General features: G+C 34.1%; 1 protein-coding gene across 3 annotated transcripts in view; it reads right to left on the bottom strand.

The window, feature by feature from the left end:
- Positions 1 to 14585, bottom strand: part of MED13 (mediator complex subunit 13) — a 95248-nt gene continuing 80663 nt past the window's right edge. For all 3 annotated transcript variants that reach the window (XM_064271314.1, XM_064271315.1, XM_064271316.1), the window contains 9 exons: positions 14131 to 14322; positions 13737 to 13960; positions 11169 to 11311; positions 10356 to 10514; positions 10060 to 10245; positions 8622 to 8770; positions 7012 to 7185; positions 4161 to 4261; positions 1 to 3820 (listed from right to left, as the gene is read on the bottom strand). In XM_064271314.1, the coding sequence (XP_064127384.1) occupies positions 3688 to 3820; positions 4161 to 4261; positions 7012 to 7185; positions 8622 to 8770; positions 10060 to 10245; positions 10356 to 10514; positions 11169 to 11311; positions 13737 to 13960; positions 14131 to 14322 (1461 nt within the window). In that variant the 3' untranslated portion in view covers positions 1 to 3687. The remainder of the gene's footprint in view (positions 3821 to 4160; positions 4262 to 7011; positions 7186 to 8621; positions 8771 to 10059; positions 10246 to 10355; positions 10515 to 11168; positions 11312 to 13736; positions 13961 to 14130; positions 14323 to 14585) is intronic.

The raw sequence follows: 14585 nt of genomic DNA, 5'->3' as shown, positions 1-14585 counted from the left end.
TTTGTTCCTTATTCTTTTTTTTTTTTTTGTCATGTTAAAAAAAAAAGCAATTGGACCATATTAAATGTCATTGCTAAATAACAACTTTAAAACACCCCTTCGTAAAGTGACCAAGCTATTTTGAGAGGGTTGATGCTGACATGTCCAGTAATGATGTTACAATTTGTAGTCTAAGCTCAGTAACTTTTAAGGTCCACAAATCCAGTTTACTTTGAAAACTAAAGCTATTTTAAAACTTCATGAATACATCAACCTGAGGAGTATTTTAGGTCCCAAATCCAGTTTTTTAATTAATACTCCACAAAAAAGAGAATAAAACATATAAAAATTTAAACCATAGTTCTGGGCCCATGAAAACACCAAGAAAAACCAAAAGGTTAAGATTTCCAGCTGATTTTTTGGGGGTGGAAAGCAAAATAAAAATGTGTCAAAAATATTTTTAATTTAGACAAACTAAAATCTTAAGAGGAAACTCAGACCAAAACATCACTCATGCAACATTAAATGTATTAATAGACTAATATACGATGCCATAGTGGATGAGTAGCAAGTTATATGATGCAACAGCATTTAAAAACTTCCTTTTAATCTATTCAATTTGAACATTTTAAATAATGCAACATAGTATTTCGATATTACAGTATTAACATAGTGCTTGATTAAAGATCTGCAAATCTTTGTAGTAACACATTAAGTTAAAAAATTACCTCAGAAGGTAAATATGAAGACAAAAGGAGAATATTTTAATACAGTAATCTGTGCCATACTGACAATTGAGTACGAATACAGCTGAGGATAGTTGACTAAGTAATAAGAGCTTAATTTTAGTGGTTTAAGAAAAGTTTAGAAAGATTTAAAAATTACAGCTACTTTAAAATTTAAGGATTACATGTAAGTACACTTGGTGGCCTTCTGGCCAAACAATAAGGTGTACAGAAATTTATTCATACAGTGTTAATTCACAGTCCTGATAACTGAATGGCTTGCATAAGAAAAGTATGGCTAGATGTTTCTCACTGGCTGGAAGCTGACATATAACTAATCTTTCCAAATGCCAAAATACTGAACTTCCACCCTGCTTCATAATGGATAACTGCACAGAAAACAGATACTAGCCCGGTAACAAAGAAGTCAAAGTGTTGGTGATCCATTGGTATAAACTATATTTTGACACCTATTTAAACAAATCTTGTCTGTGACAGTACATTAGTAAGTCAGAACCATCATCCTGTATAAAAGGCTTAATTTCTTTTTCTCTGAAATAAGTCTCCTGACCTTTTCTAAAAGCTATTTAATAATTTTCAATTAAGTGTGAACTGATATATGAGGGGAGGAAAAGAATCTTATCAGTAAATCTTGTATATTTGGGAAGTATTCCCTGATTTCCACATATAAAGGAATTCTACACTGGGCTCCCTTCTTATGGCTCTATAGAAAAGATAACCATCAGGGAATAATTTTGTTTAAAACTTATTTTCAAACTTAGGTGTGGTTACTATAGGCTAGTGATTTTAAATAACTGAGAATATAGCTTTTATTTTTTAAAGTCTCTATTGAACTAAGTTTATAAAAATGGATACCTTTTTTAGAAACTGGAAATAAGCATGTTTTCCCTCAAATCTCAGACAAGTTTTTTTGTTTTTTAAAGAACAAAACATGTTAACATAATCTGTGGTGTGTTAGCATAATTTAAAAACTAATGCTGAGATGTGATCTTTAATTTTAATATCAGAAAATGCTGACCACTGGGATTGCATTATTATTTTGAAGAAACAATTGAAAACCTTTGTCACCAATTGTGTTTTCTTTATAGAAAAAAACTTGCTAATGTTTTTATATACACAATTTGAAGTTATATTGTTCATAAGAAAGTGATATTTAAGCTAAGCATATAGTATTCACAAGTTTCAGTAAAAAAAAAAAAAAAAATTAAAGAGTTTTGTAAATACAATTGATTTTGTCCTTGTAGAGAATTAGTGAAAGTACAAACAGGAATTTTGCTAGACTGCTTCCAAGAAAGATAGGTAGACTTGGTGACTGTGAATTCAAGTCAGCAAACAGTTAGGAGGCTAACTTGGGCTCTCTTGTGAGCAGCACTGTAGGAAGGATTTTTCAAGTGGGTAAAGCCTGCATAAAAGCAGTTATCTTGGCATGTGCAAACAAGAAGGGGGAAAATTGTATTGAAGGAAGGGGTGAATTAAAGTCCCTAAAATTCAAGTCCCTTCTTTAGGGAGGTGAGAACCTCCTTGGCATGTGCCTATCTTAATCTGAGCTGTGTGATAGAAAAGTACAGACTCTGGTGTTTGGGACTGCCATCTCCAAACCAAGAAAATTAAATAAATAAAAAAGACAAAGGGGTACAGGTTAAGTTTAGAAAATGGTTCTTTGACTAGTGGAATAGAGTCTGAATACCAGAATTCACCGAGAATCTATTTACACCACAGTTTGATTGCACGCACACACACCCATACTCTCACACACATTCCCAATCTTTAATTTAAAAAAAAAAAAAAAAAGTCAAGCAATCAAGAGTGACTTCTTTTAAAATAATTTGTAAAATGCCTAGAGCTGGGCTAAATTTCAACCTTACAATAGGATCCTGAAGATAAATTTCTTAATAATATTTCCATGCCTAGATGTGCCACTGTTAAAACTGAAAAACATTTAAGCATGTAACATTAAACACCAAAATTAGTTTAAGCATTCAGTAGCAAATGTTTTCCTTGTAAAACTAAGTTTCTTTCACTGGAAATGGCCTGAAATATTAGTCATAGCCCTAAACCATAGTACAAAATATAACTGAAGAATTCTCATTTTATTCTAAGTTAAACCACCTAACAATATCACTTGTATATTGCCATCATGTTATTCTGTAAAGGTGTGATATAGAAAATGCTGTAAGACCCGGTACCTTTTCAATTTATAAACACAGTGAACTTCATTACTGTACATGTACTTTGCAACTACAGCTTAGCTGTAAATCCTCCACACACAATGGTATGGACATTATTTCCCCTCTAGCCCCATTAAACTGTACAAGGAGACAATACAAATTTACTGTCCCACCCACCCCCTTACAAAAAAATAATACTCTAAAAGCAACCCTACTGCAACTTTTTAATTAAGACGATTACATATATTTTAGACCAATTGCTTTAAAGCAAGAAGGCAGTATAAACCTTCTAGGAAAATTTTTATAAAAGAGGTTAAGAAATATAAGACAATTTTACATTTAAAAACTTACAATAAATAAGAGATGCAGGCATTTTTGAATACTAGGTACTATAATCCAATACAAGAACATCTTGATGTTCTGAAGCCATAAGTTGAAATTCATTGTTCCTCAGGTTTCCTTTTCCATGCTTTTAATATTCATTTAACATGACTGGGTACTATGGCTCATTACTTTTCACAAATACTGTGACTGGAAAAAAAAGGTTAATTTTTGCTACCAAAATGTTATAATACGTTTTGTATGATCAGTCATCATCCTAAAGAGTTCGGTATAATCAATGAAAAATAACAGGGTTATAGTCCCTCCCCCCAAGTCAAATCAATATTTGTTGAAGTAATAAGAATTAGACCCCATCACAAATGACTTTCACTGAGAAGATAACTGCAACTTAATCCTGCAGTGAAATATCCTTTATCCTTGTTCTTTTCTTGTACAGTTCCACCAAATGAAGATCACAGCATATTCATGATAAAGTTATATAACTGATTCAGCACCACAAAATGAATTGGGAGACATGAGCGTCTGTCCTGGATTGCAGGGTCACAGGTTAGCCAGGAGAGTGCATTGTACTGTTCCAAAACAAACCTAAAAAACAAATAAACTATATAAGCCATATTTATCTACAATGTAGATTTTAGAAACAGTTTCCAATTATGGCATCTAATATTCAAAGTCACTTAAAGAAAGGGTGGGAGATGTACAGTAGTGAGTTCTTAGGGAGATAAACGTAACTAATTTTCATGAAAATTATTCTCAAAGGTAGATTATACACATTAGGCAAGTACACATTCTTAATGGTGCTATCTAAAGATCTGAGGATACACAATTATAAAATCTTGCCAAAAATGAGAAAAAAAACTATGAACCAACATGACATTCCTTTAAAACTGCAATGGAGAACCCTTAATGATACAAAGAACAGTACCTGAGGACATCTGAAGTCTGATTTGAGTCAAGTGGATGGGAGTGTTTACTGTGAAGCAGCTCGTCAGATTGCACTGAAGGCACGTGGAGGTGCAAAGAGGCCTAAAAATCAAGAGAAAACCAGTCAGCGAAATGGAAAACAACTCTGTTATTTGTTTTTACCTTATTCTCCCAACATACGTTCCTTAATGAAACATATTTTGGTCCTATGTAATGAATGAAAGCCACTATAAAGATGTTTGTTCTCCTTGCTTAATTAATTCATTTTTAATTTTTTAAGTGGGTAACTTATATTGAACCTTCTTACCTTTTTCTTTAGTTTTATTGTTTTTAAGTCCAATTAACAATCCTAAAAAAGGATTTCCAATTATTTTTATGTCTAACTTGCTTAGACATGTAAATGTTTAAGGAAGCACTGATAGACCTGAGTACAGTTTGCCTCTAAAGTATATAGAGTTTAGAATATGCAGACCCACCTAGGTCTGGTGCTGAAAAAGTAACAGGAGTAAGCAAGTGCAAATATTTTACTTATAAAGCTATAAACCTTAAAGGAAGCTACCTTTAGTTGAACTGTGTGTCCTTTGAGCAATACAGTGTGCAGCTGCTGTTTTGTCCATTCTTTTTCATAACGGAGGCTCAGTAACAACTGCCACACCTGTTTAGGTATGGCACTGAACAGTGGGAGAAAGGAACGTGCTACTGTTCCTCACATTTTGATTGAATAAAGTAAATCATTTTGTTTACAATCTAATCTATAAAATAGTGTTAAAAAGCTATGACAAGACAGTGGTGGTGTTCACTGCAAAAACCCTTGGTAGATATTCTATATACTATAAAAGGTTCTATTGTATATTTAGGTGCTTTCTCCTCTACAATTGTAATATATATATGAACTCTTGTGTTATAATTCTAGAATATAACCAAAAATAAGTATGTTTGAACTGTCTACAAATGAATGTAGTTAGTACCAGTGCTCTAATTCCTAAGATAAAAAAGTTTTACTCACTTAGGCAATGACCCATTATTTTTCTAACAAAGAGAAACATATCAGGTGGTTTTATTGCCTATGGCATAAAACTAAAATGGAATGTATGGAAAAAAAAGGTGAACAAAGTTATGGTAAGTTATGCCTTACCTGGTAATTCAGAACCAGAAGTCCTAATCTTGTTACACTGTATCTGAGGGTGAATGCCCACTTTACACTATCCTCTCTGCAAATAAATATTGAGTAGAAAAGAATCTGGATAGTTCTTTAGACTTTTTGTAAAGTAGTGTCTCCTAAAAAAATGGTCCCTGAAACACTAATGTCATGAACTATTAATAGGTGTTAAACAGTCCTTTTCTTGTGTATTAAAATAAGTTTGGGAAATGCTAAGTAAAATTGTTATTTACTGTTTTTCAGAGCCTTTAACTACAGTAGGGGCAGAAGGCATGTGCAGTGCTTCCCAGTGGACCGAAGAACCCTTTGTTTTGTGGAGACTCTCAAAAAAAAAAAAAAACCCCGTTGCCTTCGAGTCAATTTCGACTTAGTGCCACCCTATAGACAGAGTAGAACTGCCCCATAGAGTTTCCATGGAGCGGCTGGTGGATTTGAACTGCTGACCTTGGTTTGCAGGGGCAGCTTGCTTTAGCTCTTAACTACTGCACCATTAAGGCCCCAATATTCTATAGAAACCCTTTGGGAATAAGTTCTTGTAATAAGATCTGTATAGAACACTGCACATCTATTGGAGGGGGAAGAACAGTCATATGATAAAACTATTACCTTGGCTGATACTCTCTAAATACTTCATTATAGGCATCTCAGATTGACATCTGTTTGTATTTTGTTTAATCTTAAATATCATTGACTCAATGGGATGTGGTCCAAGGGTTCCCAAGATTTAATACGAACAAGCTAAAGGATACCAACAAGCTTATAGGTTCAAGTATCCATCAAAATATAAACCCAGAAAACTAAAGCAACTATCCAACATTTACCCCCCAAAAAAAATCAGTTAGCAAGTACTTAGATGAGCATGACTTATGGAATACAAATAGTCAACCTCTGGTGAGTTTACATAATAAGTGAATCAGGTATGAGTTTACTATCGTAAAGTAGTAGTAGCAGCAGCAGGAATAAACTCTGTATATTCCATTTAATTTTATAACTTATGATTTATCTCAGCCTCAGTTTTATCACTTATGAATTTGTTTTGATAAATCACTATGGCTCTGAGAATATCATTATTTGAAAACCACTCAACAGTTTTAATACAATAATTTACACAAAGCTAAAAAGGTTTTATTTTTTTAAGGTGATAGGAAATGAAACTGAAAATCAAGTTATTACTGCAAAGATTACGAATTCCTTAATTCCCAAAATGATGAGGCGTAACAGTACTATGTGATGTAATTCAAAGAATAACATACTAATCATTGAAAGATCCAGATTTTAGTCTTGGCTCTACTACCAATTTATAACTTTTGACCTAAGAGTTTTTCTGAACTTTAAAGCTCATCTATAAGACGAGAGGCCAGACTAGAGGTTAATATAAGGTTTCTTCAAGCTCTAAAATTCTGTATGTGCTACTGAAAACACTAACAGGTAGCATCCCAGGAGTTTTCTGAAGAATAATTAACTAAAGTTCAAACTTAATATAAGTTTAAAAATTAGAGTCATTTCCTAATTAGGTAATTCTTTCTAATCTTGTCTATAGAGTCATATGTGGCAATACATTTATGGACTTAAGACAAAAGCTACTTCTTTCATCCAAAAGCTACTTCTTTCATCCAAAAGCTACTTCTATATTTCTCAGAACTTCAAGCTGTCAATTAGCATTACTTAGGAACTGGCACAGAAATGTCAATACCTTAAGAAAAAGGGGACACTGATATTGTGCTTGAGGACATGCTGACCAGAACCAGTCAGGTAATGGACCCGCTTTGGCAGTTGATACAAAGTAACCAAGAGCCAATGGTTGCTGAAGAATATTGGTTACTTCATCATGAGATTCTGTTGAAAGTAGCCGATCAGTACCTTGACCCTTAAAAAGACAAAATTTAATATGCGTTAGTTCATTCAATATACCTAGGCACAGATATTAATACAGAATGGCTAATGGGAATCAGTTTATCAATTTAAAAAATACTAAATAATGTTGAAAACAATTAATTGCTTGTGTATTTAGTGACAGTATAATTTTTTTTATCATAATTAGTTACGGTATTACAAGAATGAGTTGCATGAAGAAATGAATATGCCAACTATTTAACAAGTTTTTATTATTATGCCAAGCCCGTGTGTGTGTGTGTGTGTGTGTGTAAACCTTCGCAGCTAAGAAATACAAAATGTTCAATGAAATTTCTAACATTTCCTAATATTCCCTTCTACTATTGACCACTTCCTTCCCACCCTAACCCAAAAGGTAGATTCGATTTAGCATTGTTTATCTAGCACAATCTATAAAATGCAGTTAATGGTGTTTTGGAAGCATTATGGCAACATGTAGAGACAACTATTAAATGATGTTCATATCCACTGGTGTAGTCATTGTATTTCTTATTTATTTATTTTAAGGAAATAGATAAAAAGAAGAAAAAACTGTATACATTAAAATGTTTATTTTGGCTTTACCTGTAACAAAATTAAATGACTTAAATGTCCAACATTTTGGGAATGATATAACAAACTATCATGCAGGAACAATGTAATGTTAAAAACCTGACTATACTTGTTGAAAGCTACAACACATGTGGAAGCAAGGTAATTTGCTAGAAGTAAATATGTTTTTTTATCAAGGTGGTGGGAATACTGGTGCTTTTCTTTAAGTTATTTTTCAATAATCTCATTATTTCCAGTTCACAAAAGAAGAACGAATGCAAGACAAGTCTGGACAACGGTCTTTTTGTACTTTAAAATGATAGGTTCTAAATATATGCATAGTACGATAATCAAATAACCACTATATATAATTTCACCCAAATGAAGATATGTTATTTAATGAAGCCTAGTTTTGACTTCAAATAGAAGGACAAGACAGATTGCTTTCTTAACTGCTTTAAAAAGGTGGGGTGTCCTGTGCTGTATGTGTTCTTACAAAAAAAGTAGTATTTCTATTATGTTCCCTGTCACAGCCCTGATATGAATGGCAGCTCTTAAAGCCATCTACTGATTTTCAAAGATACTGTGATCCTACAGATGAGTAGAAGCTATAATGAAGTGGCAGGAAAGCTAACAAAGAAGGGGTAATGCTAAGTTGTCTAAAAAACAGCATCAGGGAAAGGAGAACCTTAGAAACCCTCTTAATAAAGTACGATTCAAAGTGCTGATGTCTATAAGATAGAAGTGCATGAATGTGCTGTTAATTTCACTACTTGCTAATTTCCAAGGAAAAAGTTGTGTTTTACTTCATGTATCAATCCATTACTAGGTTAATGAATGACATTTAGATAACGTGAGCTTTCATAACAGAGTTATTACCTTTCCAGTATCACCTCCATGGGGGTAATGAGATCCTGGAGAATGTACAGGGGACCCCGTTGGAGAGGCAGGAAGGATATTAATGATATCAGGGTCAAGATCATCTGGTGTGTCTAACAAATCAAAGATACCCATTCCATCTGATCCATCTATACATAGGGAAAAAAAAAATTAAATATCCCATGTTCACTTACAGGAGAGGGTTAAAATAAATTAATACATTTTAACTGAAATGGGTCAATTTAACCAACATTAAGTGTCTACCATGTGCCAAGTATTGTGCTAGGTGCCACATATACAATTATGTGGTCAAGTGAAAGATCTGGAGATGGGGAGATTATCCCGGATTATCCAAGTGAGTCGAATGTAAAAGGGTTCTTACAAAAGGGAGATAACAGGGTAAATCAGTGAAGAAGATGTGACAACACTGAACTGCTGACTTTGAGGATGGAGGAAGGAGTCACAAGACTATTCCATGACTGATAATTTATTCTTTGATAATAAGTAAAATAATCAAAGTACTGCTTACTACATTAAAAGAGAAGAATAATTACTGTTCATGCTTGTGGCTTTAAAGATGCAGCATTTCCTAAGGTAGCTAGGTGACAACGGAATAGCCTTTATTTTCCACTGAAGTGCAATCTATAACTTCTTCTAGAAAAATTACATCTCTACTGGAAGTTTAAATAAATTACTATTGTTTTTGGTGAATCAAAATTAAAAAATGATGGACATAAAATAAACTACAAAGTGTATACACTGGTAACTCCACAGCACAGGCACAAACAAATTTTATGATCAACTGTTGCCTCCTAAAATAAGTAAACATTTATGGGATAATTCATAGCATGTGTTCTGGTATCAATGAGGTAGAAGGATGGTTGACAAATTACCACACATCTGGTGGCTTAAAACAACACAGATTTATTCTCTTACATAAGTCCAAAATCAGTTTCACTGGGCCAGACTCCAGGTGTTAGCAGGGTCATGCTCTTTCTCGAGGTTCTAGAGGAGAAACCATTTCCTAGCCTTTTCCAGTGCCTACAACTATATTCTATGCATTCCTTGGCTCATGGCCCCATCCTCCATCTTCAAAGCCAGAGGCATAGTTATCTTCTTTCTCTGATTGTATTTTTCCATGTTTCTGTCACATGGCCGTCTTCTCTTCTGCACGAGGCCAAATATCCCTTCACCTCACTTTTATAAGGATACACATGATTATATTTAGGGTCCACCTGGATAATCCAGGATAATCTCCCCATATCAAGATACTTAACTTGATCACACTTGCAAATTCCTTTTTTTTGCCATGTAAAGTAATATTCAAAGGTTTCAGGGATTAGGGTGTGGATCTTTTGGGGAGGCCATTATTCAGCCTACCACAGTGGTTAAGCTTTATTTTATATAGTCCCAAACCTTTTAGGAACAATTAACCTACCATTGTTGGGATTGAAAGCCAAGTCCAAATTTTCAGTGGTATAAGTAGCTGAAGCTACTTGCACAGAAGCAGAAGTAGGGAACACAAGTATATGAGTACACGATGTATCCTGTGGGGTATTTAGCTGAGATGTCTGCATGTTTAGAGTGGTGCTCCTTCCAAATACAGAACCAGTTGACACAGAATCTGAAAAGAGAAACGCATTTTTTCTTTCAATAAATGAAGAATAAATTACATATTCTTAAAAACTTAAGTGCATTAAGAATTAAATCTGATGTAAACTAAAGATAGCTAACCTGGCATAATAACAAAAGAGCCTTGGGGTTCCATTGCTACCAAGCAAGCACTGAGAATGCTAGGAGAGTCTGCAGCAGATATACCACACATTCTACACATATCTTTGAGCCTTTTACTTAGAGATTGCAAGTTTCGACGACTCAGCAAACAGCTCCAATCTGTGGGTATCAATAGTAAAAAAAACAATATTCAAAGAATCAGTATTGGTTAACACCCAGCAGAACCAAAAATAAGACATAAAAGTAGTATTTAATGTTTTTAAAATTAGTGTATTCCTTGAATTGGAGTCATTATCAAGCTAAAAATCTCCTACTGTTGATGTTACTCAGTATCTTTCATCTACCTAAATTTTAGGGTTCAATTAGTTTCTGCTGAACAGGGGATGAGTTCAATAATAAGCAGAAGGCAGAAAAACTGGAAGACAACAAATAATAGCAGTTAATAACATACTAAAACTGAAAATAGTAAAACGTCCTTTTCAAATTTGAAATAAGCCATTTTGTGCCCTAGACCTATGTGGCTCATTGTTAAATTAAAAAAAAAAAAAGTTTTTACTGATAACCTCTGCATTATGTTCTGTATACTCAGATATGGTCTGAACAGTGTGGGAATTTACCAAAAAATAAAAATTTAAGTACGTAACCAAAAAAACCGAGCCTACTGTGACCCTACAGGACAGAGCAGAACTGCCCCATAGAATTTCCAAGGAGCGCCTGGTGGATTTGAACTATCGACCTTTTAGTTAGCAGCCATAGCACTGAACCACTATGCCACCAGGGTTTCCGAACTAAATAATAAAAGCACAATTTTACCTTTTAGTTCTCCATGACCAATCCTTCCTAGACGACCAATTACAACTCTCCACGGTAATGAACTCATTTGTATAAGTCCTAAGCACCACTCCCAAAGTTTCTGTAGACCAAATCTTCTAGCCGACCCTTTTTTCCGGCGAGCTCTATAATATGGAATAAAGAGACAGTCATAAATATTTCTAAAACTTTTTTGATGACATTTCAAGAGAGCTCAAAATTGTGAAAAACCAATCCCTTAATTTTAACACTTGAAACCTTTTATACAAGTCCTAAGCAAGGATATACATAAAACTATAAGTTTATCATGCTCATTTCTAATATACATTAAAATACATATATAACTTAAAACATAAATAAAATATTTGTCCAATCACCACCTAAATTTACCAATACTGCTTTTCCTCTGAGGTTGGCAAAGTTTTTCTGTAAAGGGCCACTCAGTAAATATTTTAAGCTTTGTGTGCCGTGGAGATTCTGTTACAATGATTCAACTTTGCTGCTGCAACAGGAAGAGCAAATGGGTACAGCCAGATTTGGCAGACCCCTAGTCTACACTTTCGGTTGAAGAATGCCCAATAAAACACCATACTTCTCAGAACGACAATATATTTTTCTGCATACATTTCCTGTACTAGGCAAGTATATACCATAAGCACTCTGTGGTTATGCAACAGTACCTACTGTTTATAGAATACTCACTATGTACCAAGCACTGTATCCAGTCACTTTACATGTAATACCTTATTTCATCCTAGCAACCCTGTGAAGCAGATAAAATTATCCTCCCACTTTTACAAATAAGCAAGCTATAGTTCAGTTGACTAAAATATTTTTCCCAAAATCACACAAGCCAATAAATAGCAGAGTTGGGATTTGAACCCATGTCTGATTCCAGAGTTGGACCTCTTATCTCCCTTTTACTTTCAATGAAATGGCAATACTATCTTGGTAATGGAAAAGGTAATTATTATTCTCTCTGCTTTCTTTTTCATTCTTCAGATATAAGCATACCCATATCGGAGATCACTTCATTAGCACATCTATGTCATAAAAATTTCAAAACTGTCAAAGAAATAAGTTATGAAGCACTATTCTAAGGTAATATAATCAATAAATCTTTATAACCAATAATGTAAAATTAGCATGTTTCTATATTCTGCTTCCCCAGCACCACTAAAACCTAATAATCATTGAATATATCTGCACACAACCAGTTTCTAAATTTAAAGGAACACAGACAGCCTCTATACAGTAAGAAAATAAAGAACTGAACCAAATGCTAAAACCAAAAATTACTTCATGGATTTGCTTTTCAGGTTTTCTTGGGCAGTGATCATTAGCACTGAAATATGTTACTAGAAAATGTCTGTTAAGTGATAACCCAATGAGCTCACCTGTTGTAACTTGCTATAGCTATCATGGTAACTGGTCATAATACCTAACTACTGCCCAGAAGAATTCTAAAAAGAAGGTCATCTTTCTCAGAAGACATCTCAACATTTAAACGGTAACATTTTCAGTCAACAATTTTAGTAAAGGAACTTAACTCACTCAGTTAGAGGGTATATTTCAGATGGGACATTAAAAAAGGAAATGTACAGGTACTTCACTGGATTCTTTTTTTTTAATTGAAGAAGTGGCATTCTAGTTTCAGGTTTCACAACGTTTCAGGCTAAAATCATTGCCTCAAGCTTTATGACAACACAGAATTTAAGAATCTTTCTCTCTTTTGTCTATGCAACATAACCAAAAAAAAACCAAAAAGCAAACCCATTGCCGTGGAGTCAGTTTCGACTTATAGTGACCCTATAGGACAGAGCAGAACTGCCCCATAGAGTTTCCAAGGAGCACCTGGTGGATTCGAACTGCTGACCTTTTGGTTAGCAGCCATAGCACTTAACCACTACGCCACCAGGGTTTCACCATGCAACACGGGGGAATCAAAAATATTTTTAATTACCTTAATTACACAGTATAAATATTCACTGTAGAAAACAGGGAAAAGCACTTACAATCCCATCTTAATATTTTAATGTATATAACCATCCAAATAGTTTTCTAGTCATTAAAAAAAAAATGGAATATACACTCTATATACTGTATAAAAACCAAAAACAAAACCCATTGCCATCAAGTTGATTCCGACTCATAGCAAAAGCTACAGGGCAGAGTAGAACTGCCCCACAGGGTTTACAAGGAGTGGCTATTAGATTCAAACTGTTGACCTTTTGGTTAGCAGCCAGAGGTCTTAACCACTGCACCACCAGGGCTCCACATACATTATATTAAAAAAAAAAAAAACCAAACCCACTGCCATCAAGTCGATTCCAACTCATAAGGACCGTATAGGGTTTCCAAGGCTGTAAGTTTCTATGGAAGCGGACTGCTACATCTTTCTTCCATGTAGCCGCTGGTGGTTTTGAACCGCCGACCTTTTAGTTAGCAATCACCTTAACCACTGTGTCACAGGGATCCAATATACTGTATACGTACATATATTTTTTATACATTTATATTTATATACATTAATTTTTTTAATGGATGATACATTTAGGGAAAAATAAGTACCTATTTGGAACATCGATGTTAATGACACAAGTTTCTAAAAGTTCTCCATATAGATCTGTGCAAGATGCAAGAATCCATCTCTGATCATGTGATAAACAGTAGCCCACAAAAAGAACATTGTATTTCTGACCAGCTTCTCCAAAAGTTTCTCCAAGCTCTGTCTGTTTGTCCTTCACTGGGGCCAGAATAAAAGGAGGTGTATAAAGTCGAATACACTCTGGTCTCTGTAAAATAAAAAATTAAGGTATGGTACTATATAATCAGAGAAAAATCTTCTGTTGAATAAGTGATATATTATTTACTCAATTATACTTGGAAAATGAGATCTAAACAAAGAATTCCACTTAATTTTGCATAAAATCATAAAATGTACAGTCATGGAAAAAATACTTACATCAGGACTTTTAAGAGCAGTTTCCATGGCTAAACCTGGACCAAAACCAGTTAACGTTTTCACGTTGGTTGATGTTGGAAGTGGTTTCCGACACTGGGTAAATGCCGAAAAAGCCAGAGATTTTAAATGCTGGGTATAGATTTGCCTATCTTCATGCTTCACAGGTTGCAACAGGTACTGACAAGGAACAATCTAAGAATTACAGGCAAATATTACAAATGTTAAACTTGCAACAAGAGAATAAAAAGAACCGTGGGTCCAAAAACTCTCCTAAAAACTTTCTACTCGGAAGTTTAAACAAAACCTTAATATAAACGATAAGCTAAAGGATTATGTCTTCTTGTCTATTATGCAGGTTTTTAATAATCAATTTTACCAATAGGCCTTGAACTAAAGGACTGTTTAAAAAACTTTAAAAGCTTCTATACAATTTTAATTAAAACTGCCATTTCCTA

This window comes from Loxodonta africana, chromosome 18 (assembly GCF_030014295.1).
Source record: "Loxodonta africana isolate mLoxAfr1 chromosome 18, mLoxAfr1.hap2, whole genome shotgun sequence".
NCBI lineage: Eukaryota > Metazoa > Chordata > Mammalia > Proboscidea > Elephantidae > Loxodonta > Loxodonta africana.
Note: the sequence above shows the minus strand (reverse complement) of the source record. Positions and strands in the feature narration are given on the sequence as shown.